The sequence below is a fragment of the Brassica napus genome, chromosome C5 (genome assembly GCF_020379485.1).
Source record: "Brassica napus cultivar Da-Ae chromosome C5, Da-Ae, whole genome shotgun sequence".
Lineage (NCBI taxonomy): Eukaryota > Viridiplantae > Streptophyta > Magnoliopsida > Brassicales > Brassicaceae > Brassica > Brassica napus.
Genome location: NC_063448.1, coordinates 28,630,406 through 28,654,955, shown reverse-complemented (window position 1 = coordinate 28,654,955; position 24,550 = coordinate 28,630,406). Strand labels below are relative to the sequence as shown.

The window sequence follows — 24,550 nt, the reverse complement described above, 5'->3', positions numbered from 1 at the left end:
GCGTGACCGAAGCCTGTCGTAATGAATCGTAGTCTGATTGATAGGAATGTTCTATGTACTGATTGCTTGTCTAATTCGAATTATCTGCTAAGTTCTGGCTTGGTTCGAACAGTCGGTTCCTTCCATCGACGCATCTGGATCAGATCATGCGCCTAGAGCCGTATTGGCCTGCTAGGGCTTGACTGAATCTGATGGCGCACTGGCTTGGAACGATTGGGTCGGCTAAGTAACTGAATCATGATAAGCATGTCCGTTTATTGACGGATTGACTCGATTGCTTTACTTGGCTGAGTGAGACAGAATGACCGCTCTCACTAAGCATACTGTTTGCTTATGCCTCCTTGTTTGGATGCAGATCAGGACCAGACCCGAAAGAGTAAAGACATAGCTTGAACGCGGGACAAGGGCAGGAAGGAAGGATGGTGGGTTTGGGTAGATATAGGACGAGATTAACATGTAATAGCCTATAGCGAACTGACTTGTTAACTCGAACCTCAGATTATCTATTCAAATCGTATTATGCTTTACTTGACTGTCTGTAAAAGAACTAACACTCTGAAATAATTCTAAGTAAGGAAAAATATGAAAACGGCCCAAGTCTGATCGAGGAAGTCGAGCCAGACTCGTACTGATGTTACGAAAAAATGGGTCGGGTCCTTTCAAGTGGTATCAGAGTGGAGTCGAGTTCTACGACAATCTAAGTATGGTGGGTTATTGGGGCAAACCATCCTTCCAAGCCTGACGTCTCGCGGTAAATTATGTGTTCCGAGTCCTGATCCCAAGTTAGTTTTGACTAACTTGCTTGTGATCTTGTTGCAGATGGCAAAAAGTAACCATAACACAAGAAGGACTGTGAATGAGACCGCTGAGGGGTCTGCGAGCAACGTGGCCAGGAATGAAGCTTGTACGGAAGAGGCTCAGAATGCTGCTCAGAATGCAGCGAATTTGAACAATGCTGCAGCGGCTGGTGGTGCTGCTGGAGCTGCTGCTGCTCCGGTTGGATTGGAAGCCGTTTTGGCTATCTTGGCGCAAGTCTTGGCAAGATTGTCTGCTGCGGCGGCACCTCCAGTGACTCCACCTGTTGCGGAGGAAGTGGAGAACGTGGTGCCTGATGGAGAAGAGGCACACGTTGTTAGGAATCCATCTTACCTCAAGGTTATGGACCACATGCAGAAACTGGGAACAAAGTTCTTTTCCGGTGGTTCCAAACCAAAGGAAGCAGACCAATTGATTGACAGGATAGGGCGGAACTTTAAGTCGATCTGTTGTCCTCTTGCTTACAAGAAGGACATTGCTGTCCACTACTTGGACGGTGATGCGCACCTCTGGTGGCGAGGTGTAGCGGCTCGGATTGGTGCTGAGCATTGCACGTGGGCCAACTTTAAGACCGAATTCCGTGGGACGTATTTTCCGCCGGAAGCATTTGACCAGCTCGAGGGAGCTTTTCTCAGACTGGAACAGGGATCTATGACTGTTATGGAGTATGAAGCGGAATTCAACAGCCTCAAGAAGTATGCTGGGCGCGAGGCTGAGTCGGAAATCTCCTTGGTCTGCAAATTCATGCGCGGACTCAAGGTTGATCTCCGAACTCGTTGTAAGATCCGCAACTATGATACTGTGGCCGAACTGGTGGAAAAGGCCGCAGAACAGGAAGCTGGAATCAGTGAGGAAGCCAAGGTGTTTGGCACAGTGGCGCATGTCCATCCTGGTAAGCATGCGGGAAAGAATCAAAAGCCGGTGAAGGCTGGCTCTTCCAGAAGCCGAATGCAACAGGTCGCAGTGCATGTTCGATTTGCGGGAAGATGCACTCTGGTGTCTGCCGTGCTGCTACGGGAGCTTGTCACCGTTGCGGAAGTAAAGATCACATGGTGCGTGATTGCCCTGAGGAAGATCTAAGGCCGAAGAGCCAGAACAAGGGTGATGGGGAACGTGTGTGCTACAACTGCGGCAAAACGGGACACTACAAGAATCAGTGTCCGAAGGACGCGCAATCTGCTGGGAAGCGTCCGAGTGATGGGCCTCAGCCGGCGGCAAAGAGGCAGGCCATCATGCCGCAGGTGTACACAATCGGTAATGAGTCAATGGACCCAAGCACGTCTCGTCCGATCACTGGTGAGTCATCCTATCTCTCACCTTTGCCTTAAGAATTTCTGTGTGAAATTGCTTGCTTGTGGAGTCTGTCCTTAGTGTTCCGGGTGAATATGTAGGGACCTTAGTCATGGGTGGAGTGGCAACCCATGTTCTGTTTGATTCTGGTGCATCTCACTGCTTTGTGCAACCCGAGATGATTGGAATTGGGGAATTTCAGAAAGAACCAGAAGAAGAAGTAAGAGTGGTTCGGGCAGCTGGTGGTCAGATCATGTACACTTCAGGGAAAATCCGAAACGTCTCTGTGATGATCGGAGGAGTGAACATGCCAGCCGACTTGGTCGTTTGCCCAGTGAAATCATACGATGTGATCCTTGGAATGGATTGGCTGAGCAAATACAAGGCACATCTTGATTGTCATCGTGGCCGAGTTCAGTTTGAGATAGGCAATGGAAAGCTTGTCTATCAAGGGGTCAGACCGACCAATGGGAGTCTGATCATTTCAGCACTTCAAGCAGAAAGAATGCTGGAAAAATGATGTGAGGCTTATCTGGATTCAATCACAACTGTGGAAGTCGGACCTGATGCTGAGTTGGAAGGGATTCCGATTGTAAAGGAGTATGATGACGTGTTCGAATCCTTGACAAGATTACCATCGGACCGTTCTGATCCTTTCACAATTGAGCTTGAGCCGGGCACAAAGCCAATCTCGAAAGCTCCGTACCGGATGGCTCCGACTGAAATGACAGAACTTAAGAAACAGTTAGATGAACTGATGGAGAAAGGGTTTGTGTGCCCAAGCAGTTCACCTTGGGGCGCACCGGTTCTGTTCGTGAAGAAGAAAGATGGTAGCTTCAGGCTATGCATTGATTACATGGGGATTAACAGAGTCACAGTGAAGAACAAGTACCCTCTTCTAAGGATTGACGAGTTATTTGACCAACTCCGAGGTGCTACTTGTTTCTCCAAGATTGATTTAGCTTCGAGATACCATGAGATTCCGATTGCTGAAGAGGATGTTCGTAAGACAACCTTCAGATCGAGATACGGCCACTACGAGTTTGTGGTCATGCCCTTCGGATTGACCAACGCCCCTGCAGCCTTTATGAAGATGATGAATAACGTTTTCAGAGACTACCTGGATGAATTCGTTATGGTCTTCATAGACGACATCTTGATCTACTCAAAGAATCAGGAAGAGCACAAGGACCATCTGAGAATAGTTTTGGATAAGCTGCGGGAACATAAGTTGTTCGCCAAGCTCAGCAAATGCAGCTTTTGGCAAAGAGAAATTGGTTTGTTGGGTCATGTGGTCTCGGACAAGGGAGTGTCCGTGGACCAAGAGAAGATCAAGGCCATTGCGGACTAGCCCAGACCAAGGAACGCAACAGAGATCAGGAGCTTTCTCGAACTGGCTGGATACTACCGATGGTTTGTTAAGGAATTTGCCAGCATGGCTCAACCGTTGACAAAGTTGACTGGGAAAGATGTTCAGTTCGTGTGGACAGAAGGCTGTGATGTGAGTTTCAGCAAACTCAAGATGATGTTGACGACTACTCCAGTATTGGCTCTTCCAATGGACAACGAGCCATACGTGGTGTACACAGATGCATCCAAAGTTGGACTTGGGTGCGTATTGATGCAGCAAGGCAAAGTGATCGCGTATGCGTCTAGACAGCTAAGGAAACACGAAGGGAACTATCCAACACACGACTTAGAGATGGCTGCTGTCGTGTTTGCCCTGAAGATATGGCGGTCTTATTTCTATGGTGCTAAGGTCCAAGTCTTCACGGACCATAAGAGCTTGAAGTATATCTTTACTCAACCAGAGCTGAACCTTAGACAGAGGCGTTGGATGGAACTGGTTGCGGATTACGACTTGGATATTGCCTACCATCCGGGAAAGGCAAATCTTCTCGCGGATACCTTGAGGCAGAAGAGAGTAGCTTCAGCTTCAGAGAAAGACATGGAGGAACTAGTTCACATGGTTGGAACCTTACGACTAGCTGCCTTGACTGACGAAGTGGAACCGTTGGGTCTTGATGCAGCGGATCAGGCAGACTTGTTGTCCCGAGTTCGCCTTGCACATGAAAAGGATGAAAATCTGATCAAAGCTTCCAAGAACGAGAAAGCGGAGTATCAGACTTCAAACAATGGGACGATTCTGGTTAACGGCCGAGTGTGTGTTCCTAACGACAAAGGATTGCGGAATGAGATCCTAAAGGAGGCACATCAGTCAAAGTTTTCGATACATCCAGGAGCCAATAAGATGTACCAAGACTTGAAGAGATACTATCATTGGATTGGAATGAAGCGTGATGTTGCAAAATGGGTAGCTGGGTGCCCAATCTGCCAAAAGGTTAAGGCAGAAAATCAAGTTCCGAGTGGACTACTTCAGATTTTACCCATCCCAGAATGGCCTTGGGATAAGATCACGATGGACTTCGTGACTGGCTTGCCAATCAGGAATGGCAAGGACGCTATCTGGGTGATAGTGGACAGATTGACCAAGTCCGCACACTTCTTGGCTATCAACAAAACAGACAATGCAGCGGTGCTAGCCAAGTTGTACGTGGAACAGATCGTCAGACTTCATGGAGTTCCGGTAAGCATAGTGTCAGACCGAGACTCCAAGTTTTATTCGGCCTTCTGGAGAGCTATGCAGAAGTCGATGGGGACCAAGGTCCATATGAGTATAGCATATCATCCGCAAACGGATGGACAGTCAGAGAGGACAATCCGAACACTTGAAGACTTACTGTGATCTTGTGTTCTGGATTGGGGAGACAAATGGGATCAGTACTTGCATCTGGCTGAGTTTTCTTACAACAACAGCTATCATGCAAGCATTGGAATGTCGCCTTACGAGGCATTGTACGGACGTCCGTGTAGGACACCGTTATGCTGGACCTAAGTGGGGGAGCGCAACATATTTGGCCGAGTTTTGTAGAAAAGACAATTGAAAGAATCCGAGTCTTGAAACTGAAGATGAAAAAGTCTCAGGACAGACAGAAGAGTTATGCAGACAGACGCAGAAAAGACCTTGAGTTCAAAGTAGGAGACATGGTATATCTCAAAACCGTCACCTACAAAGGCAAGGACCGATCCTCAAAGAATGCCAAGCTGAGTCCAAGATACATGGGGCCGTACAAGATCCTGGAAAGGATTGGAAAGGTCGCCTACCAACTGGAGCTGTCTTCATCGATGGCTCAGTTCCATAACGTGTTCCATGTATCTTTGCTGCAAAAATGCATAAGGAATCAAGACAACGTGGTTCCTGAACCACCATCTGACTTGGGAGAGAACCTTACTGTAGAGGGACGACTAGTCCGGATCATTGGAAGAAAAACCAAACCTGAAGGCAAAAAGAATATCAAAATGATCCAAGTCGTTTGGGACGGCGATGGAGAGGAAGAAACGACCTGGGAGCCAGAGGCGAGAATGAAAGCTGAATTTCCAAAGTGGTTTGACAAACTCACGGAAGATTCAGGAAGAAAGACTCGAGGACGAGTCTAAGCCAAGTGGGGGAGAACTTGTAGCGACCGTGTTCCGAAGATCGATGTTAGGATGATCTGAGGACTGACTGGCCGAACTGTGAGAACGTACTGAATGGATTGGATGATGCTAGAAAGAGCTGATCAGAGTTCAAAGGACTTTCCGTGGGTGGATGGGAGAACTTGGATCGGTGCCTGATTAGTAGCGACTAGAGCGGAACCATGTACCCGATTAAAGCTAGGAACGGATCTGTTTTTGAGCCAAACAAAGCTCCATCAGTCGGTCTTACGCTCGGGTTATTGGACAGGCCGTTCGGTTTGTTGAAACTCAGGATGTTTGGACAACTCAATGAAAATCCAGGCAAAGCGGAATTTTCGGACAGCGATGGTTGGATCCGGACAAGTGTTGTTGGATTCGGACAATACAGTTGAACTGGTCGGCTAGACAGCGATTGTCTGAAATCTGACAAGACAGTTAAGACTGTCGGCTAAGCTGAGATGAGCTGATTCAGTAGTATCAGTCTGATTCAGACAAGGCGGTTAGAGTTGTCGACTGGATCAGTCAGCTCTAGCTCGAGTTTCGTCTAAGTAAAAGTGGCGGGAACAGTTAAAGTCCGAAAAGGGGAAAAATCGCGCTGGAACGCTTTGGAGCGCGGGGTGGCGGTTACGGATTAAGAGCCGCGTGTAAAATAAGCGGGAATTGTTAACTTGGCAGTTTCTCGGGCCTAAACCGACCAACTGCCCAATTTAATCGTCTCCTTTGTCTTATTTCGACATTTCTGTACGTGAAACAGAAAGAAAGAACCAGAGAGAAACTCAGAAAGAGAAAAGTCCGATTAAGAGAGAGTTTTCGATATTTGGCTGGATTGATCAAGTCCGAGTCAAGAACGATCGTCTGTGGGGTGAATCCGACTGTCAGAACGTTTGAAGATCCGACGAAAACCGCTCAAGAGGTGTCAGAAGAGACCGAATCAAACAGAACAAACCGACTCTAAGACAAAGGTGAGTGCGTGACCGTAGCCTATCGTACTGAATCGTAGTCTGATTGATAGGAATGTTCTATTTACTGATTGCTTGTCTAATTCGAATTATCTGCTAAGTTCTGGCTTGGTCCAAACAGTCGGTTCCTTCCATCGACGCATCTGGATCAGATCATGCGCCTAGAGCCGTATTGGCTTGCTAGGGCTTGACTAAATCTGATGGCGCGCTGGCTTGGAATTATTGGGTCGGCTAAGTAACTGACTGATGATAAGCATGTCTGTTTATTGACTGATTGACTCGATTTCTTTACTTGGCTGAGTGGGACGGAATGACCGCTCTCACTAAGCATATTGTTTGCTTATGCCTCCTTGTTTGGATGCAGATCAGGACCAGACCCGAAAGGGTAAACACATAGCTTGAACGCGGGACAAGGGCAGGAAGGAAGGATGGTGGGTTTGGGTAGATATAGGACGAGATTAACATGTAATGGCCTATAGCGAACTGACTTGTTAACTCGAACCTCAGATTATCTATTCAAATCGTATTATGCTTTACTTGACTGTCTGAAAAAGAACTAACACTCTGAAATAATTCTAAGTATGGAAAAATATGAAAACGGCCCAAGTCTGATCGAGGAAGTCGAGCCAGACTCGTACTGATGTTACGAAAAAATGGGTCGGGTCCTTTCAAGTGGTATCAGAGCGGAGTCGAGTTCTAGGACAATCTAAGTATGGTGGGTTACTGGGGCAAACCATCCTTCCAAGCCTGACGTTTCGCGGTAAATTCTGTGTTTCGAGTCCTGATCCCAAGTTAGTTTTGACTAACCTGCCTGTGATCTTGTTGCAGATGGCAAAAAGTAACCGTAACACAAGAAGGACTGTGAATGAGACCGCTGAGGGGTCTGCGAGCAACGTGGCCATGAATGAAGCTGGTACGGAAGAGGCTCGGAATGCTGCTCAGAATGCAGCGAATTTGAACAATGCTGCAGCGGCTGGTGCTGCTGCTGGAGCTGTTGCTGCTCCGGTTGGATTGGAAGCCGTTTTGGCTATCTTGGCGCAAGTCTTGGCAAGATTGCCTGCTGCGGCGGCACCTCCAGTGGCTCCACCTGTTGCGGAGGAAGTGGAGAACGTGGTGCCTGATGGAGAAGAGGCACACGTTGTTAGGAATCCGTCTTACCTAAAGGTTATGGACCACATGCAGAAACTAGAAACTAAGTTCGTTTCCGGTGGTTCCAAACCAAAGGAAGCAGATCAATGGATTGACAGAATAGGGCAGAATTTTAAGTCGATCCGTTGTCCTCTTGCTTACAAGAAGGACATTGTTGTCCACTACTTGGACGGTGATGCGCACCTCTGGTGGCGAGGTGTAGCGGCTCGGATTGGTGCTGAGCATTGCACGTGGGCCAATTTTAAGACCGAATTCCGTGGGAAGTATTTTCCGCCGGAAGCATTTGACCAGCTCGAGGGAACTTTTCTCAGAGTGGAACAGGGATCTATGAATGTTAGGGAGTATGAAGCCGAATTCAACGGCCTCAAGAAGTATGCTGGGCATTTCTAGCATAACATTTTTACAAGAGAGACAAATAGAAAAAGACAGAAGAAAAAAAAAGGAGATCAGTTTTGTTGGAAGAGGCTACTGAGTACTGAATACTAACAATTAGCGAGAGAATCTGAGGAAAATGGGAGGGGGAGATGATGTGGGTTCGCCAGTCGTAGTCGGTGCTCTGATTCTGGATGTTCACGCAAAGCCTTCTTCAACCGCACCAATCTCCGGAACCACCGTCCCAGGCCAGGTTGGGTTCTCATAAGTCTCTCTGTCTCTCTTGATTCATTTCTCGTGTGCAATCAAATATCCAATCATGCATATGATTGAATCTGAAGGAAGAAAAACAAATCATAAGTCAATGATCTTGCGAACCTCATGTGTGTGACTATAGTTGTTTATATATATGCTTCTTATGTTTTGTAAAAGGTGTTGTTTACACCTGGTGGTGTAGCGAGAAATGTAGCTGAATGCATCTACAAGCTTGGAATAAGACCCTTCATGATTGGTGCTTTGGGGATCGGTGGCCCAGGTCTGTTTGAGCACTCTCTTCTTTTCTTCTCTTCATTGAACTGTTTCTTCTGAGAGCTTAACATGGCTTCTTTTCACAGCCAATGTATTATTGAAAGACTGGAAACTCTCTACTGAAGGTTAGATTAAATAAGCAAATCGATTGATGCATGATTTAGTTGAAAAGTCTTTTGACCTTTCCAGGAATCTTGAGACGTGAAGACATCACTACTCCCATTGTATCTCTTGTATATGACATTCACGGAGAAGTTTCTGCTGGCGTTGCCCGTGTGGATGCTGTTGTACGTATCTTCTCATTCTCAGCCAGTTATGACTTTATCGTTCGCTTACAATGTTTCCTCTGGCAGGAGAAGTTTCTGACACCTGAGTGGATCCAGCGGTTTGAACCAAACATAAGCTCCGCTCCTGTCCTTGTGATTGATGCAAATCTTAGCACTCTTGCTTTGGAAGCATCTTGCAAATGTACTTCTTATACTTCCTCCGTTTGATTGTCTCTCTTCCTAACGATGATTTTTTCTTGAAGTGGCTGCAGAGTTCAATGTTCCTGTATGGTTTGAGCCCGTCTCAGTCACAAAGTCCCGGAGAATCGCCTCAATCGCCATGTATGTGAGTGTTATGTCTCCATACTCGTCAATGTTAACTTGAAATAAAAAAGGATTTATGTTTTGTTTTCTGAATAGGTAACTGTAGTATCACCAAACCAACACGAGCTCATAGCGATGGCCAACACTCTCTGCGCAAGGAACATGTTCAAAACCCTTAAACCAGAAGACAACAAGCTTTTACCAGAAGATGTATTCTGTGCGTTGAGGCCAGCTATTTTGGTTCTTCTTGAAAGTGGTATTAAAGTTGTTATTGTAACCCTTGGCTCCAATGGAGCTCTCTTGTGCTCAAAGGGCAACCCGAATAAGGCTCTCAACATAAACCGGAAGTTTAGTGGAGAGATTTTCAGAAGGGTACAACTTATATGTTCGCCGAACCGGTTTTCTGAACCGGGATTGAGTCACGGCTCGAGTCTTTTTGCAATGCATTTCCCAACCGTCCCAGCCAAAGTCAAGAAGCTTACTGGTGCAGGGGATTGCCTAGTAGGCGGTACGGTTGCGTCGCTGAGCGATGGTTTAGATCTGTTCCAGAGTTTAGCGGTTGGCATTGCTTCTGCTAAAGCTGCGGTTGAGTCAGGTGATAATGTGCCTCCTGAGTTCAACCTCGATCTTCTTACTGGTATGGACTAACAATTCTTGTCTGAATTATGTTTTGGTTGGGTCTGAGCCGGTTTACTCTTTTGGATACAGATGATGCGGAGTTGGTTTACAGTGGCGCCAGGATGTTGTTGGCTCATCAGTCAATGCTGTGAAGAATGATCTTGTTTGTTCTTTATTTGGCTTGGTTTTTGTTTATCGTTTGTGTACTATTCCATCAATAAGTGAACTGTCAAATAGATAAACTTAGACCATTTGTTTAGTAGGGCTTACTGCACCAGGTAATAACAGAGAAACCACTCTGTTTCTCTATTAGTATTATTACTAAATCAGTTTATGAGAGAGATCATTTCTTACATGTCTTTGTAGTAGTAACACGTTCAGTCAATCTCTTTTCTCATCCAACCATCGATGGTTATAAAAATAGTCGTATTAGAAAATGGATGTAAAATGAAAACCAGAATTTTAACCGGTTTTGAATTTGGTATATAAAATCTAGTACACTTTTAATATCAGTCTAGGTTTTTTAGAATGACCAAAGTGACACATCGCAAGAAACCAGTTTTTACGTCACTGTTTGGACCCAAATCCATTACAAAGGAGTCGGGAATATTTATTGGTACAACTCATGGATATCTGGAACGCGAGAAGGAAGAGCAGAAGACGACCTTGGGACCTCGGCTTCAAAGAAGACCAGGTTTTTGCGCCGGCCCTGGTCATTCTTCTATTATGACAGTTGTGAGTTTTGTTTTTGCTCTGCTTATTACTAAACACAGTTAAATTATGAAGGTCTCATAGTCTCACTCTTTACCGACCATTTTGTAAAGAGAAGTCAATCTCTTCTCTCATCAAACTGTCATTTATAAAACCAGAACTTAACCAGTTTTGAGTTTGGCCTAATCTGGTAGAGTTTTAATCTGAGTTTAGCTTTTTTTTTTTTTACAATTACCGAATCTCACATCGGAAAAAACAAGTTTTTACATCACGTATATACTAGTAGTTGGTCCGCCCTACGGGCGGGGAAGTTTTCGCTAAAACTATTGTATATGAAAATATATCTTAATTCTATATTTTTTTTTTGAAAATTTACTTTAAAATAAAATAATAAATATAATATGTTTTTGTTTTGTGGGCTGCTTTTGTTCTATACGTCACTTGGCTATCTTGCGAGTGTCCGCGTGTAAGAGATGGTGGTCTTCTTTGACGTTTTCTCAGACGTTTCAAGTTCTTTGGTTCTTGTACTTTAGTTTTAGCGAGAGAATTTGGTCATGCAAGTTTCAGATGAATAGTACCTGCTGGAGTTGATGTAGATTTGACCTTGCGATTGTTTCTGATGTTGATGTTCTAGTTTGGCTTGGTGATGTTCCCTAAAGGATTGGAATCGCTCAAGACATTTGCTCCTTAGTTCAGCTCAGTGTTATCGTGTTCTATAGAAAGGTAGTGAGTAATTATTGGATCATCAGTGCCAGCTATAGTTCCATTGTCTACTGTTTTAAAATATGTCGGTTGTTTTGATTAGTATTATGTCTCCCTTTTTTGGGCTATTGTCTCCGGAGATTTATTCATATTCTGCCGGCTTCTGTACTTCACCTTGTATCTTTTCAGTGAATGAAATGAATTTTCGAGTTAAAAATAATAATAATATGTTTTTGTTTTAAAATCAAATTGTATTTATTAAAATTTGTTGGTTGAGTTGAAAGGACCACTACCATTTTTTGGTTATAAAATACAAAATTTTGAAATTAAAAAGTTAAGAAAATGTAAAGATTTATATTTCTTATTTTACTTCTATTTCACTTTGATATAGTTGAAGAAAATCTAAAGTAAGAATAACTTTTTTTTTAATTTCTAAGAATATAATTTTAATACTATTACAATAATTAATTGTCTCCCGATTATAAATTAATCCACTTCCAAGCTAAATCAATTGAAAATATAACGTAATGTGATAAAATTATAAAAATTATATCTTAAAGTAATATATGAATAGTTTCAATAATGTCACAAATAACAATTAATCTATATTATTTAACAACAAATGATGTCTTATAATATATGTTTACATCCGGAGCGTTTCACAGAACTGCAGGATCTAATTTTCAGTATCACCAATCTCCTCCCAAAATTGGGTTGTTGGTCCACTGATTATGTCACAGCTTCCTGTAACATTTTAGCTTCTTCAATGGCAGAATATGTTATTTTCTATCACTTAATCCTATATCTCTTTTGGTGGCCTGGTCTTGTCATATATTAAATAAAAAGTGTCCACATCGGTAATTGTAAGAAATCTTAAACAATATATAAGATAGATCGGCAAATCCATTTATCGCCAATTGGTTTTAAGCTGGAAGTCGAGAAAAATTATCATGGTATAGGAGAAGACCCACATCTTGACCCATTAATCCGGTTTGGAAAGTGGCCCGTTAGTGTTGTGTAAGTGGCATAATTTAGCATTCATTGCTTGTAGAGTGGTGAAGTAACAGTCGAGCTTTTATGCGGTTCCCACACTGATCACTCACTTTATGGACGTGTTTCCAACCAATTTTATCAACGTATGTTTCTCCAACATTTTTATCTCCCTTACATAACATGGTTTTACCGTATAGATAAATTGCATGTTTCTCTCTATTTATTTGCCATTATAAATTTACTATGGCTTATTGATCATACAATCTAGAGTATGTGACATTTTATAATTGAGGACTTCAGTTATAATACGCTCTACATTTAATGTTTTCTCACGAATATGTATAAGTATATAGTATAATTTTTTAAAAGTTTCATATCTTTAATCGAAAGCAATGTTCTTGGTTACGGACTGGATTTGGCAAGTTACGTATGCATGCAACCCTATGGAAGAGAAACATGACTGACTCTTAATTTAGGTCAAGACAACCAACTAAATACATAACCGGATACACAACTCGTCGAAAAAAGTATTGAAGAACGTAGGAGTATCTGACCATATCCTTCTGTTCTCTGAATATTTTAATCAAACTGACTATCTTACTGGGGGTCCATTAAGAATTATTCAACTGCTTTGTTCACCTTATGAATCTCAATGTCAATGCCGTCAAAGTCAGTCCAACGTCCTTTGCTATGGCGTGGTGCTACTGTATTTTTTGTCTATGAAACAACTTGAGTTAAATAGAAATAGAAGTTGGCATATAGTAGATTTTCATGAAATCATGGTTTAATAGCTGGTTCCCAGCTTAATGGTTGCAAGTTGGTTTCCATTAAAATACATATTCTTAAGAGCAGGTCCATCAATGGATCTTATGCATGGGATCTTTAGAAAAAAACATTAAAAATAAATGAAAAAGGCTAATTAAGCTTGGGACCACCTCTAATTATGGCATTTTAAGAGAGGGTAAGGATCCCTTACGTGGAAGCGTGGTATTGGACCGTAATTTTTTGTGTCTCTCTCTTCTTCGACGGGGTTTCGACGAAACCAAAGCTTGTCCTCTCTTTTGAACTGTCCGACTTCTCTCTCACTCCATCTTCTCTCTCGACGTCGCCAGCTTCTCTTTCCCTTCGTCGCCGGCTTCTCTTTCCCTCCGCCGTGTGTCTGACTAGGTTTTATGTCTCGATCGGTCCTCCTTCTCCGTCTCGCCGTCTTCTCTCTCGCTCTGTCCCATTGTGTTCTCCGTGAAGCGGTGATCTCTTCAGTCCCAATTCCTCGACGAAGCTGATCTTCCGCAAGCTCTTCCAGAAGGAGTCCTCCCCTTTTACGGATCTTCTCCTCGCCGTCTCTCATCTGTAAGTGTATATATTTTGCATGTAAAATATATATTGCGATTTGTTTTTTCTGAAATTGTTGTGATCTCACTGTTTTCTCGGCAAAGGTGGGATCGTTATGAGAGTTTTTTTACGATTTTGTGTGTGTTTGATCCTTGTTTAGATCAGAGTAATGGTTTAGAATCTTTTGTCGGTTTGATCCATGTTTGATTGTTTTCTCGCAAACATGACACATGATTCATGACATTGATGTATGTGAACCGTATTGAACTAGTTTTACCTCTAATTGGAATGTGGTTCTCTCGGATCACAGTAAAATTGACACACATTTTGCTCTGTTCTTGTGTGTGTTTCATTCGATATAGTTTTCTCTAAATTTACATACATTTTGCTCTGTTCTTAATGGTTCTAATCTCACTTTTAAATATTTTGTTCTCTGATAGGTTTTAAACACAGTAGCGAGAACTTCTCTGCTTGATGGTCCTCTCAAGCAACTCAACAAAGGTTCGTGTGGTCCTTCGCTTAGTTAGTGTATTTAATTTTTGAACATTTAGTTTAGCCTTTGCTTAATCTTGGTTCTTTTTTTGTGGAAGGAGGCTCTCGTATAGCGCCATTTATAGTGAAACGAGATGCCAATAACCACAGCAGAGACAACAACGATGAGATAATGTGGCATAACTTTACTTAGTTTTTAGGTTTAGTTTGCTTGAGTTGGTTGCACCGGTTTAATGTAGGTTCAATGCAATGATAGATTTGATGGAGTTGTAATTCAAGTCTGATAGATTTGAGTCGCTTTTAATGCTTTGTTAGATAGGTTTGTAATTTAATGGAATTAAGTCTGATGGTGTTTGTTAGTTGGGTTGATGTGTTTAACGTTTGGTGGTTGTGGTAGTAAAGGGACTTTAATTCCCTTTTCAAATCTATCTAACTTGTTTCAATAAGTTAAATCCTTAATAAAAGCTGTCTAACTTGGTTCAACAAGTTAATTCCTTCTTCTTTGTATCTCCTTCTTCTTCGTATTCCTTCTCCTTTGTATCTCCTGCTTCTTGCTATGGATCCTTTTAGCCTAGATTGTAGCTTTCAAAATCTCTTAAACAACCAACACCGAAACACCTCCTTCTCCTTTGTGTCTGCTCAAATCCCTAGTGTAGAACTATCTGCCTCGGATGAAGAGGTTGAGGCTGTGTCTGACCGCAAAGAGAGGCGCAAATGGTCTCCAACAGAGGATGTTGTGCTGATAAGCGCATGGCTGAACACCTCCAAAGATGCAGTGGTCGGGAATGAGCAGAAAGCAATGGCCTTTTGGAAACGCATTGCTGCATACTTTGGTGCGAGTCCTAAGATGGCTGGTATGCAGAAGAGAGAGGGAATGCACTGTAAACAGAGGTGGGCCAAGATTAACGAGGGGGTATGTAAGTTCGTTGGATGTTATGAAGCGGCAACAAAACAGAGATCGAGTGGACAGAACGAGGATGACGTTTTGAAGATGGCTCACGAGATTTTCTTCAATGATTACAAGTCCAAGTTCACCATGGAGCACGCATGGTTGGAGCTTCGCCATGACCAGAAGTGGTGTGGAACACAAACTACAAAAGATAAAGTTCAATCCAAGAGGAGGAAGTTAGACGATCTATCGGCTCAGTCATCAACTTCTGTTGCAGGAGATGATGAAGCAATGGCTCGGCCAGAAGGTGTTAAAGCTGCAAAGGCTAGAGGAAAAAAAGGTGTGAGTAAGCCAGCGTCTCTGGAAGAAGAAGGAAAGGAGTTCAAGAGTATCTGGGAGATTAAACAGAGAGACTTTGATTTGAAAGATAAGCTTAACAAGCAGAAATTGCTTGATAGTCTAATTGCCAAGACTGAGCCACTTTCGGAACTAGAAATAGCTTTGAAAAATAAGCTTATAACCGACATGTTGGCAATCTAGTATGATGGTCTTTGTTTCTCTTTAGTAGCGGTTAATGTTTCTCTTCAGTAGCGGTCTTTGTTTCTCTCTGTATCAGTCTTTGATGTTGTCTTGTTGTGTAAAATATCTGATGTTGTCTTGTTGTGTAAAATATTTCCCTTAATGTAATCAGTGTTGTTTCTCTTGGTTCCATGAATATTTGATGGTGTCTCCTCGTTTGATGTTTCTTTTTATGTTTGTATTGTCTTTGTTGCTGTCGCAGTGTTTGATGTTTGCATTGCCTTTATGTTTGTGTTGCAGAAGCTCGTGACAAAAGAAGACACAAGTCTCAAGTCTCAAGTCTCGTGACAGAAGAATCCGAAAGTCTCAAGTCTCAGTTCTCGTGACACAATTCTGAAGTCTCAGTTTTTGTGACACAAGTCTCAGTTCTCGTGACACAAGTCTCAAGTTTCAGTTCTCGTGACACAAGATGCCGCTAGTCTCGTGACAAGTCTCATTTCTTGTTGTTGCTTGTGACACAAGAAGACAATGTATTTTCATATATTCTTGTTAATGTTGTTGTCACTCTTTATATATTGAACCAAAACCGAGATTGTAGCTTTCATTCTCAACGCTTCTTTTAAAACCTCGAGAGAGAGCAACTCATTCTCAACTCATTCTCACTGCTTCTTTTAATTACAAAGTCGAGAGCTTCTTTAAATTAGAAAACCAAATCCAAAACCCTTGATTCTTTCTTTTTCTTCTCCAAATAAACGAAACCCAAAATACAACTTTCTTTTTTATTCCTCTCCAAATAATCAAGATATTTTTCACATTTCTTTCTTCACAATTTTATAATGGCGTCTTCTTCTTCAAATAATTTCGATGCTTTCGATGATGAAATGGATGAAAAATTCGATCAAATTTTTTATCAACACTACGAACATCTCCTCGGTTGTCATGAGAATCGCCAAGAAGCATCAAGGTCAAAGAAGAAACGAGCCTACATTGAAAGACAACGAGAACAAGGACACATGCAGTTATGGAACGATTATTTTAGTGAAGATGCAACATATCCTTCTCACATATTTCGACGCCGGTTTCGAATGAACAAGCCCTTGTTCATGCGTATTGTTGAACGACTCTCCGCTGAAATCCCATACTTTCAACAAAGAAGAGATGCTACTGGAAGGTTGGGTCACTCTCCGTTACAAAAGGCAACGACAGCAATTCGTATGATGGCATATGGTTGCCCAGCTGATGCGGTCGACGAATACCTCCGACTTGGTGAGTCCACCGCACTTTTATGCTTGGAACATTTTGTTGAAGGAATCATAGATTTATTTGGAGATGAGTATCTAAGAAGCCCGACTCCAGAAGATCTTTAACGACTACTCGATATTGGCGAGATACGCGGATTTCCCGGGATGATAGGAAGCATCGATTGTATGCATTGGGAGTGGAAGAATTGTCCAACCGCATGGAAAGGTCAATATACACGTGGATCGGGAAAGCCAACAATTGTTTTAGAGGCGGTAGCTTCACAAGATCTCTGGATATGACATGCCTTTTTCGGACCTCCAGGTACATTAAACGATATTAATGTTCTTGATCGATCACCGGTTTTTGATGATATATTACAAGGCCGAGCTCTAAAAGTTAATTACATTGTCAATGGACACGAGTACCATTTGGCTTACTATCTCACAGATGGTATTTATCCAAAATGGGCAACTTTTGTACAATCTATTCCACTTCCGCAAGGTCCGAATGCATCCTTATTCGCTACACATCAAGAAGCTGTGCATAAAGATGTCGAGCGTGCTTTTGGGTCTTGCAAGCTTGATTTGCCATAGTCAAAAATCTGGCTCTTTTGTGGGATAAAATAAAAATTGGTAAGATAATGAGAGCATGTATCATTCTACATAATACGATCGTAGAAGACGAACGAGATGGGTACACTCAGTTTGATGTATCAGTTTTCACACAACCGGAATCAAACCGAAGTTCCCATGTGGATTTCACGTATTCTACAGATATGCCTTCAAATCTCGGCAATATGATGAGCATGCGGAATCGAGTTCGTGATAAAACAATACATCAACAATTGAAAGCTGATTTGGTTGAGCATATTTGGCAAAAATTTGGAACAAATCAAGATTTCGACTAATTGGCTTTTTTTCGTTTTCAATTTGTATTTGTATTTTTCATATGTTTTATGTTTCAATTTGTATTTGTATTTTTCATATGTTTCTAATTAAAAAAAAATTAAAAAATAAAAATTAAGAACTCCTATGGGGTTCTCCCATTGGAGAAAGAAAAAATTAATTCCAATACCCAAGATTCTTAACTAATCAAATCACCATAAAACCCACTAATTTAATCATTAGGACTCCTAATGGGTGGAGTTGGTCTAAGCTTGTTGGCAAAGGGAGAAGATAGTTACTGCTTTTTTTTAAAACTTGGTCTTATTTGTTTGTATATCAAATTAGAAATTTATGAGAAACTTTCTTAATTGTTTCCTTTAAAATTATATTTGAGCTCATTAGATTTATTACTGACCAAGCCTAGGAAATAATAAGTGAGGAAAACAAAAACGAAATGACTCGTAGAACAAATGAGGTCCGAAACTGTTAATTTAAGCTTAGAAAAATATAAAATCTTAATGTAAGTAGTAGTAGGCATTGGTCTTGGCTACTCCCCTAAGCTAAGCATTGCGAGCCTTTCTCATGGTCCGCCCATCGTCCTCAAGTCCTGCTCGGCTGCTCCCTCGGCTGTGCTTTCACCAACCACATGACATGTTCATAGTAGACAACACTGCTAGCGGCTGTAGCTTTCCCAAGCACTCCACAGCTCGCCAGCAAAGCTTCGTTCGCAAGGGAGACCTTGGTGACATTACTGGAGGGCTTAGATGTAACTACTCTAGGCCTGCCATCTCCAAGGTTATTATCATCACCCTGCGCATAAACCCATATAAGAGGATGAACAACAGAACTATAATTTGAGAGCAAGTTTAGAAAGTGGTAAAGCCTACAGGTGGAGCAAAGTTTGGAAGTGATGGACGCTGATTGCCGGTCAAAGATCCTTGATATGGTAAAGGACTGATGTTTTGGGGAGAATTTGGATGGGGAAAGCTTCAACTGGAAAGTGAAAGTGCATCCAACCATATCCTTCAAGCACTGTAGCAGGGATCTTTGCTCGGGGTCCTCCCCACCAGGGTCCTGCACCAAGAAAGCATTTACATATTAAGTAGTGTTTATGAATTTTTTTTTTTTGAAATAATAACACAATTATTTAAGAGGGTATGCATAGATTTACCATTAGTTGTGCAACCTCTGAAGCATGTGCATTTGTTAGCTTAGTCATTTCTCCATCAAAGGCAACAAACCCACCCGAGTCTGTACCATCTGAGACCGAAAACTACACACTTCACTTGCATAAGTAACAGCATGTTCATTGTTTAGGTTTATTGAGTTAAATAATGCTTACCATTGCAGTATTATAAATGAAAATATTTCAGTTTATGCAGACAAACACCCAACTATATTTTCATTGTGGCATGCTGCACATGTGAATGAAGAGAATACACGTTGAAGCTTCCTATAGCATTTGGAGCAGGAGGTGTAGCACCACCCATTTTCAGTGTCAATACTATAAACTTCAGTGCAGGAGAACTCCACCAACTGTCGTAATTTTAGATTGGTTACCATTTTAGAAATACAAACATCAAGCAGTAATAGAGGAGGACATAAGTTAACGTGTGCACCTTTGGGCCCGAGTTCAGAACATATGCATTAAGCTCAGCAGCCGTCACAGTCTCTATCTTCTAAACACCTTCGTACTTGAAAAATAGTAAAGTAAAAATGGGTTCTTGTCGTAGTGTTTAGGAAAAGACGACCTGTCTGAATGGAAAAAATAAGCACATCAGGAGTTGCTAAGTGGAATTGGTTTATTTGGAAAATTTGTCAGAGAAACCAGATCCTCCGACCAACTTAGGATTGAGGTTAGTTGCGACGAACACTTTTGGCTCAACACCTGAGACCACCAATTTGTTATGAAGGAGAGTTGCTAAACCATCAAAATCACTGACACAAACAGCTGGGCCTCTGGATCATCAGGGACTGCAACCATAAAAAACAATCAAACGTTAAACATCGACTTTTATCCAATGAGCTAAAGAATCAAAAGATTAAGACACTGTAGCGTTAGAAAGCAAAATTTCTTCATAAGTTAAAAGAAACACAGATTCAGCAGAATCAAATCACCTTATCGCCTACCTAAACCATATTGTTCTCCATAAGCTCCCCACTTTTCTTGACATTCCTAGCTTCCAAGAAACGGAAGAGACGGGTAACAATAGTCTCCTTACACCGACCAGCCTTCAACTCAAACAGAAGCAATTGAAGATTCGCCATTTTAGAAGATTTCGATAAGAGAAGAAGATAAAGAGACCAAATGATGAGCTAAGGCCTCTTATTTTGGTTGCCATTTTAGAGAAGAAGATTCACACTAACAGATCCTTGCATGAGAATTGACGGTTCAAAAGGACTAAAACAAAAGATCGGACATATGGAATATCTGTTATCATGGTCAGGATTAGTAGGAGACTAATGTGATTACCTTCTCGTCAATAAGTAGCATGTCAAGAGTCATTAGTTCACCGCCTTTCTTCATGCTCATCATTGGAGTTTCTAATTATCAAGTATACTCTTCTCGATTTGGTTGAAGTTTTGTTGTTTATCGCTGGGAGATCGGAGATTTATAGTCAGACCTTCCGTCGGTTAGGATGAGTCCGACTGAGAGTGGGGTAATGAATTTAAAGCTCAGGATGAAAGACTTATTAATGCAAAACTGGAAACGTTACGTTGAGATGATCGACTGAAGAGGTTTCCTGCAAATGTTTCTCAGAAATTCAGAAGGTGATGCTAACCCTATATTTTAATGTGCCAACAAATATACAAAACAAATGGGCAAATGGCCCAGCACATAATAATAAAAACGAATGATCCAGCCGATAAAAATTTTCAAAAACAAATTGATAGAAGAATTTTTAAGAATGCCACGTGGAGGTTTTTGCCCCATGCTCACTTGCTGAGGTGGAGAGCTGTGGAGAGACGCAAGCCTATTTTATTGTAATAGATAGATAAGTTTAGTTGACAAGAATTTAATGTTAAGCTTAGTAACACAAGCTTGTGAACCAAGTGGAGACAATAAGGTGATGGGACATTGTCCCGATTTGCCCGGTTTGGTGAGGCAGATCTGGAGTTCGGCCCGGTTGGTGAGGCAGATCTGGAGTTCGGCCCTATCCATTTCAGCTCGTGAACAAGGGAACCCGACAAACATTCACACTTTTTGATTAGTGATTATATATATATATATATATATACTATGACTAGACACTATTAAATTACAACTCTTGGTTTATTTATTTGAAGGTCTCATTGTTTCTCTCTGAACTTTCACTACGTTAACTAATTCGGAAAGATGTTCTTAGAAAGAGACTTAGCGTTAATGGTCCCTTGAGATATGGTGGGATCACTAACAACGTGAATCAATTACTTGTATCGCATTGACATGTTTAAGTAACTATCGGAGTCGAAAGTCTTGTTCTAACAATCTAGTAGATTTTGGTATTTGTGTTAGTGGCTTCGTATGAACATATTCTCATTAAGTAAGAGTTTCATCCAACACTTTGTTCAACATGCATTTAATCTCATCTTGTGCAAACATCAGTGCGGATGTTGTAGCTATGCAAGCTTTACCACTATGTGTCTACAATGACAATTGACTTGGATGCACGTTTTGTTTTGTATTTATTTTCTTTTAATAAGACATTTTGTGGGTCATAAAATTATAAGCATTCTTCTATGAAAATATGAATCTTGTTATTAGATCACTTAAAAGTCTTAAACCATATTAAACATTTGTACTCTATAGAATTGATTTTTTTTCTATGGAATGTCTTGTTATCAAGTACCATACATGGTGGGACATTGCCTCCCATATCTTTGTGGCCGAGATATGGTTGGATAGAACTTAAGCAGGAGTGGACCTGAGATTCCAGTGAAACACCCGACACGACTTACTCTCCTCTAAATCACTATACCCAACACCCCACTCTGTCTCATCTGAGGTTTCAGTGAAATAACTGTCACGTCTTGGTCTACTTACTTCCGAAACATATGAAACAAACAAAGCTGACACTAAAGTGTAGCTTTCATGCAATATCAAATATCATCTTCTCACTTGTAAGTTGTTAGATATAGCGGACATATGTTTGCATATTGTGCAGACCTCATTGAGAAGACATTGTGATGCAGTGCATGAGTCGTCTTAAGAATTTGGTTATATGTGGGTGACTCTCATGTGTTTTGCAATTATTTTGTTTTAGATGAGGAATCTCTCCTCCTGTAGATTGATCTTAAGTACTACTTGCACACATGTAAGTAATAACAGAGAAAACCACGATGCTTTATTAAAGATCATTACTAAAATCAGATTTTGAGTTTCTTGTTCGCACGTTATTTCTGAGAGTTATGAATGGTCGTGAAAAAGAGAAGTCTGTTCATGTTGGAAGAGCTGTGATAGGTATTCATCAGAACGAGAAGAGCAAATATAGAGGCATGAGAAGAAAGGCTTTAAGAGAACATTTAAAAACGAATAGCAAACAAAAGCACATCACTATAATATAACCTCACGTCTAACAACTTGGTGTTATTTCAGGTCCTAAAAATTGGTAAAGTAGGAAAAAGTGTTTCCACAGCCTCATAGTGCATCTATTATACCACCACCACTTCAACACTGCACAAAGATGAAAGAAGATATTGGCTTTTTAGCAAAGCTTAATCCATTTAAAAAAAAAAAATCATATACATTTGATTTATATGACATAAACATTTTAACACGTTCTCCAATTTGACTACCTCTCAAATTCATAACACATGGTTCGTTCTATCATGTTCTGAATATTGAAACTTGAAGATTTTTTCAAGAGAGAGGACTCACATGCCAGCACAGAAAAGGGGGTAAACTAGCTTCCCTAAGTATATCTATATTCAATACTCAACATATCATGCTTTTATGTCAGAACACATTCTCGTGAAACCTAGCCAACAACAGACAAGAAAGATATTGTATGCCCCAAAAAGATGCAACATCAAACAAGACCTGAGCTCGATCCTAGAGCATTTACATCAAACAAAAATATATTCTATTAAATTACAAACGTAATCGAGTATCAGCGAAGATTACTAAACAAATTCGATAGCTAATACAAAGCTCAAAACTTTCCGAATCGAGAAAGCAAAATCATGTCAACGGAATAAAAAAAAAGGTGCGATCGGAATTGGAGAATCGAACTCTATGGCTGACCAGAAAATGGAAAAAGTGGGATGGAGTCTTAGAAGTCGATCTTGAGCTCATCTTTGGAATCAGAGAAATAGGAGAGGATGTATGGAACAACACGGATAACGACAACTCAGCTTCCGAACAAAGGAACGTGGGTCCGTAGCTGCTTATGGGCTAAACCTTTGTCTGGCTTCTTCATGAACATTCCAGAAAACATGGCTAAGATTCTAAGAGCATCTTTATCTGGGTACAGTAGAGGGTTTCTTAGCGTGTGGGTCCACATTTTTTTAAGAAACCGGTTACAAAAACTACTAAATAGTAGTCGGTTTTTAAGGGTTTTTTACACTGTTCGCGGGCTCCACTAACACGTGGCGGCTCACGATTGGTTCATTTTTTTTTTCTCTAAATTAGAAAAAGTAAAAAAAAAAAAAAAAATCAAGAAACCCCATTTAAGGTTTCAGAGATAATGATGCTCTAAAACCCTAATAAATAACCTCTTGATTTATTGATTTTCAAGTGTCATTTTCCTCAATAGAGAGGTAGGAAGAAGAGTTTTGGATCTGGGCCGTAAAGTAGGTCTTTTAATCCAATATGAGATCCGTCATTTAGGGATGTTCAGTTTGTTTTTAGTTTTTTTCTTCGTCTGAATTTAGGTTCCTTTTTTTCTGGTTTTCATATTTGTTGTCTTCAAAAAATTTGAAATATCATAAACATTACATATTTGGTTAGAGTACAAATTTGAATATAAAAGTTACTTCTTTGTCTTTTCAAAAAAGCTGAATAATTATGTTATTAAAAACTATGAGAAATATTACAAATGATTCAACATATGACAATTCTACATGTTTTTCGAGTATTCATGTTTGACTGCACCATCATAAGCCATCCTACGAATCCACCCTTGACCGTATTCCTTGCACCATATTAAAGATCTCCATAAACTTTTCTCCATTAATCTGCATAATTCCATTTTCGTTGGGATTCAAAATTAAGATCTTCTACTGTAGAAGGTTTAATAAAACCCTAGTCACTTCTTTGTTTTTACAATTCGTTTATGTTTTTTGTTTAAATTACAACTTTCATTAACTTATTTTACTAAATTATGTGTTATGGCTTAGATGTGTTAGTAGAACACTTAAAAAAAATTACTTTATCAATCAAGCCGAAGGTGGGAATTCAAATTTCAGTTACAAGCTCGAATCAAACAAAATGGTGTTAGTAGAATATTTTTTGGCCAAATTGTTGATTAAAAGTTTATAATTGTTTTTACATCAAAAGATGTAGATTTTAAATTTCAGAAAGTGCAATTTATTATCATGCATATTAAGATAAACTAGGTGAAGACCCTGCATCACCTGAGCTGCCATATGGGATCCACGCTTGACGGTACTTCTTGCGCCATGCTGCAGATCTCTTGTAAGCATTCTCTCCATTAATTCGCATAATTCTGTCTTCTCTAGGGATCGAAACTCATACCTCCTGGTATAGAAGTATTAATGAACCCTTAGTCAAACCACTAGACCAAGGAGGCTTCAACAAATGAGATTATTCTTGTGTACACTATTAATCAATTTGATAATTAGTTTAATAAAAAGTATAATATATGTTTAAATGGACTAATTAATTTTTCTAAGGACTCTAATAATCATCGTAGCGATGACACATGGCTACAACCAATGTTGTAATGCTCCTCAGCTAATATGTAAGGGATGATATGACTCCTAAAATAAAAAAGGGGGTTAAAATGG

The 24,550-nt window shown here is 40.8% G+C and overlaps 4 protein-coding genes and 1 pseudogene across 5 annotated transcripts; 4 read left to right on the top strand and 1 right to left on the bottom strand.

The window, feature by feature from the left end:
- Positions 1–631: 631 nt before the first annotated feature.
- LOC106373112 lies at positions 632–3,457 on the top strand. The gene is made up of 5 exons (XM_048757375.1): positions 632–706; positions 820–1,708; positions 1,774–2,112; positions 2,208–2,579; positions 2,664–3,457. Exons 1-5 carry the CDS (start codon positions 632–634, stop codon positions 3,455–3,457), a joined length of 2,469 nt encoding a protein of 822 aa, XP_048613332.1.
- Positions 3,458–8,107: 4,650 nt separating this feature from the next.
- Positions 8,108–10,191, top strand: LOC125587845. Of its 2 annotated transcripts, XM_048759109.1 has the most exons (8): positions 8,108–8,355; positions 8,535–8,637; positions 8,717–8,755; positions 8,820–8,917; positions 8,984–9,098; positions 9,160–9,242; positions 9,317–9,857; positions 9,929–10,191. In XM_048759109.1, the coding sequence occupies exons 1-8, from the start codon at positions 8,242–8,244 to the stop codon at positions 9,988–9,990; spliced, it is 1,155 nt and encodes a 384-aa protein (XP_048615066.1). In that variant the 5' UTR covers positions 8,108–8,241; the 3' UTR covers positions 9,991–10,191. The 2 variants fall into 2 exon arrangements, with proteins under 2 accessions (XP_048615066.1, XP_048615067.1); XM_048759110.1 differs by lacking the exon at positions 8,717–8,755.
- Positions 10,192–13,967: 3,776 nt separating this feature from the next.
- On the top strand, positions 13,968–22,257 carry LOC106453718 (glutathione S-transferase T3-like). Its single transcript, XM_048759111.1, has one exon. The coding sequence runs from the start codon at positions 14,625–14,627 to the stop codon at positions 15,495–15,497; it is 873 nt and encodes a 290-aa protein (XP_048615068.1). The 5' UTR covers positions 13,968–14,624; the 3' UTR covers positions 15,498–22,257.
- Positions 16,313–16,843, top strand: LOC106453719. The gene has a single exon (XM_013895937.2). The coding sequence runs from the start codon at positions 16,313–16,315 to the stop codon at positions 16,841–16,843; it is 531 nt and encodes a 176-aa protein (XP_013751391.2).
- Positions 22,072–23,085, bottom strand: LOC106454950 (annotated as a pseudogene).
- Positions 23,086–24,550: the final 1,465 nt, after the last annotated feature.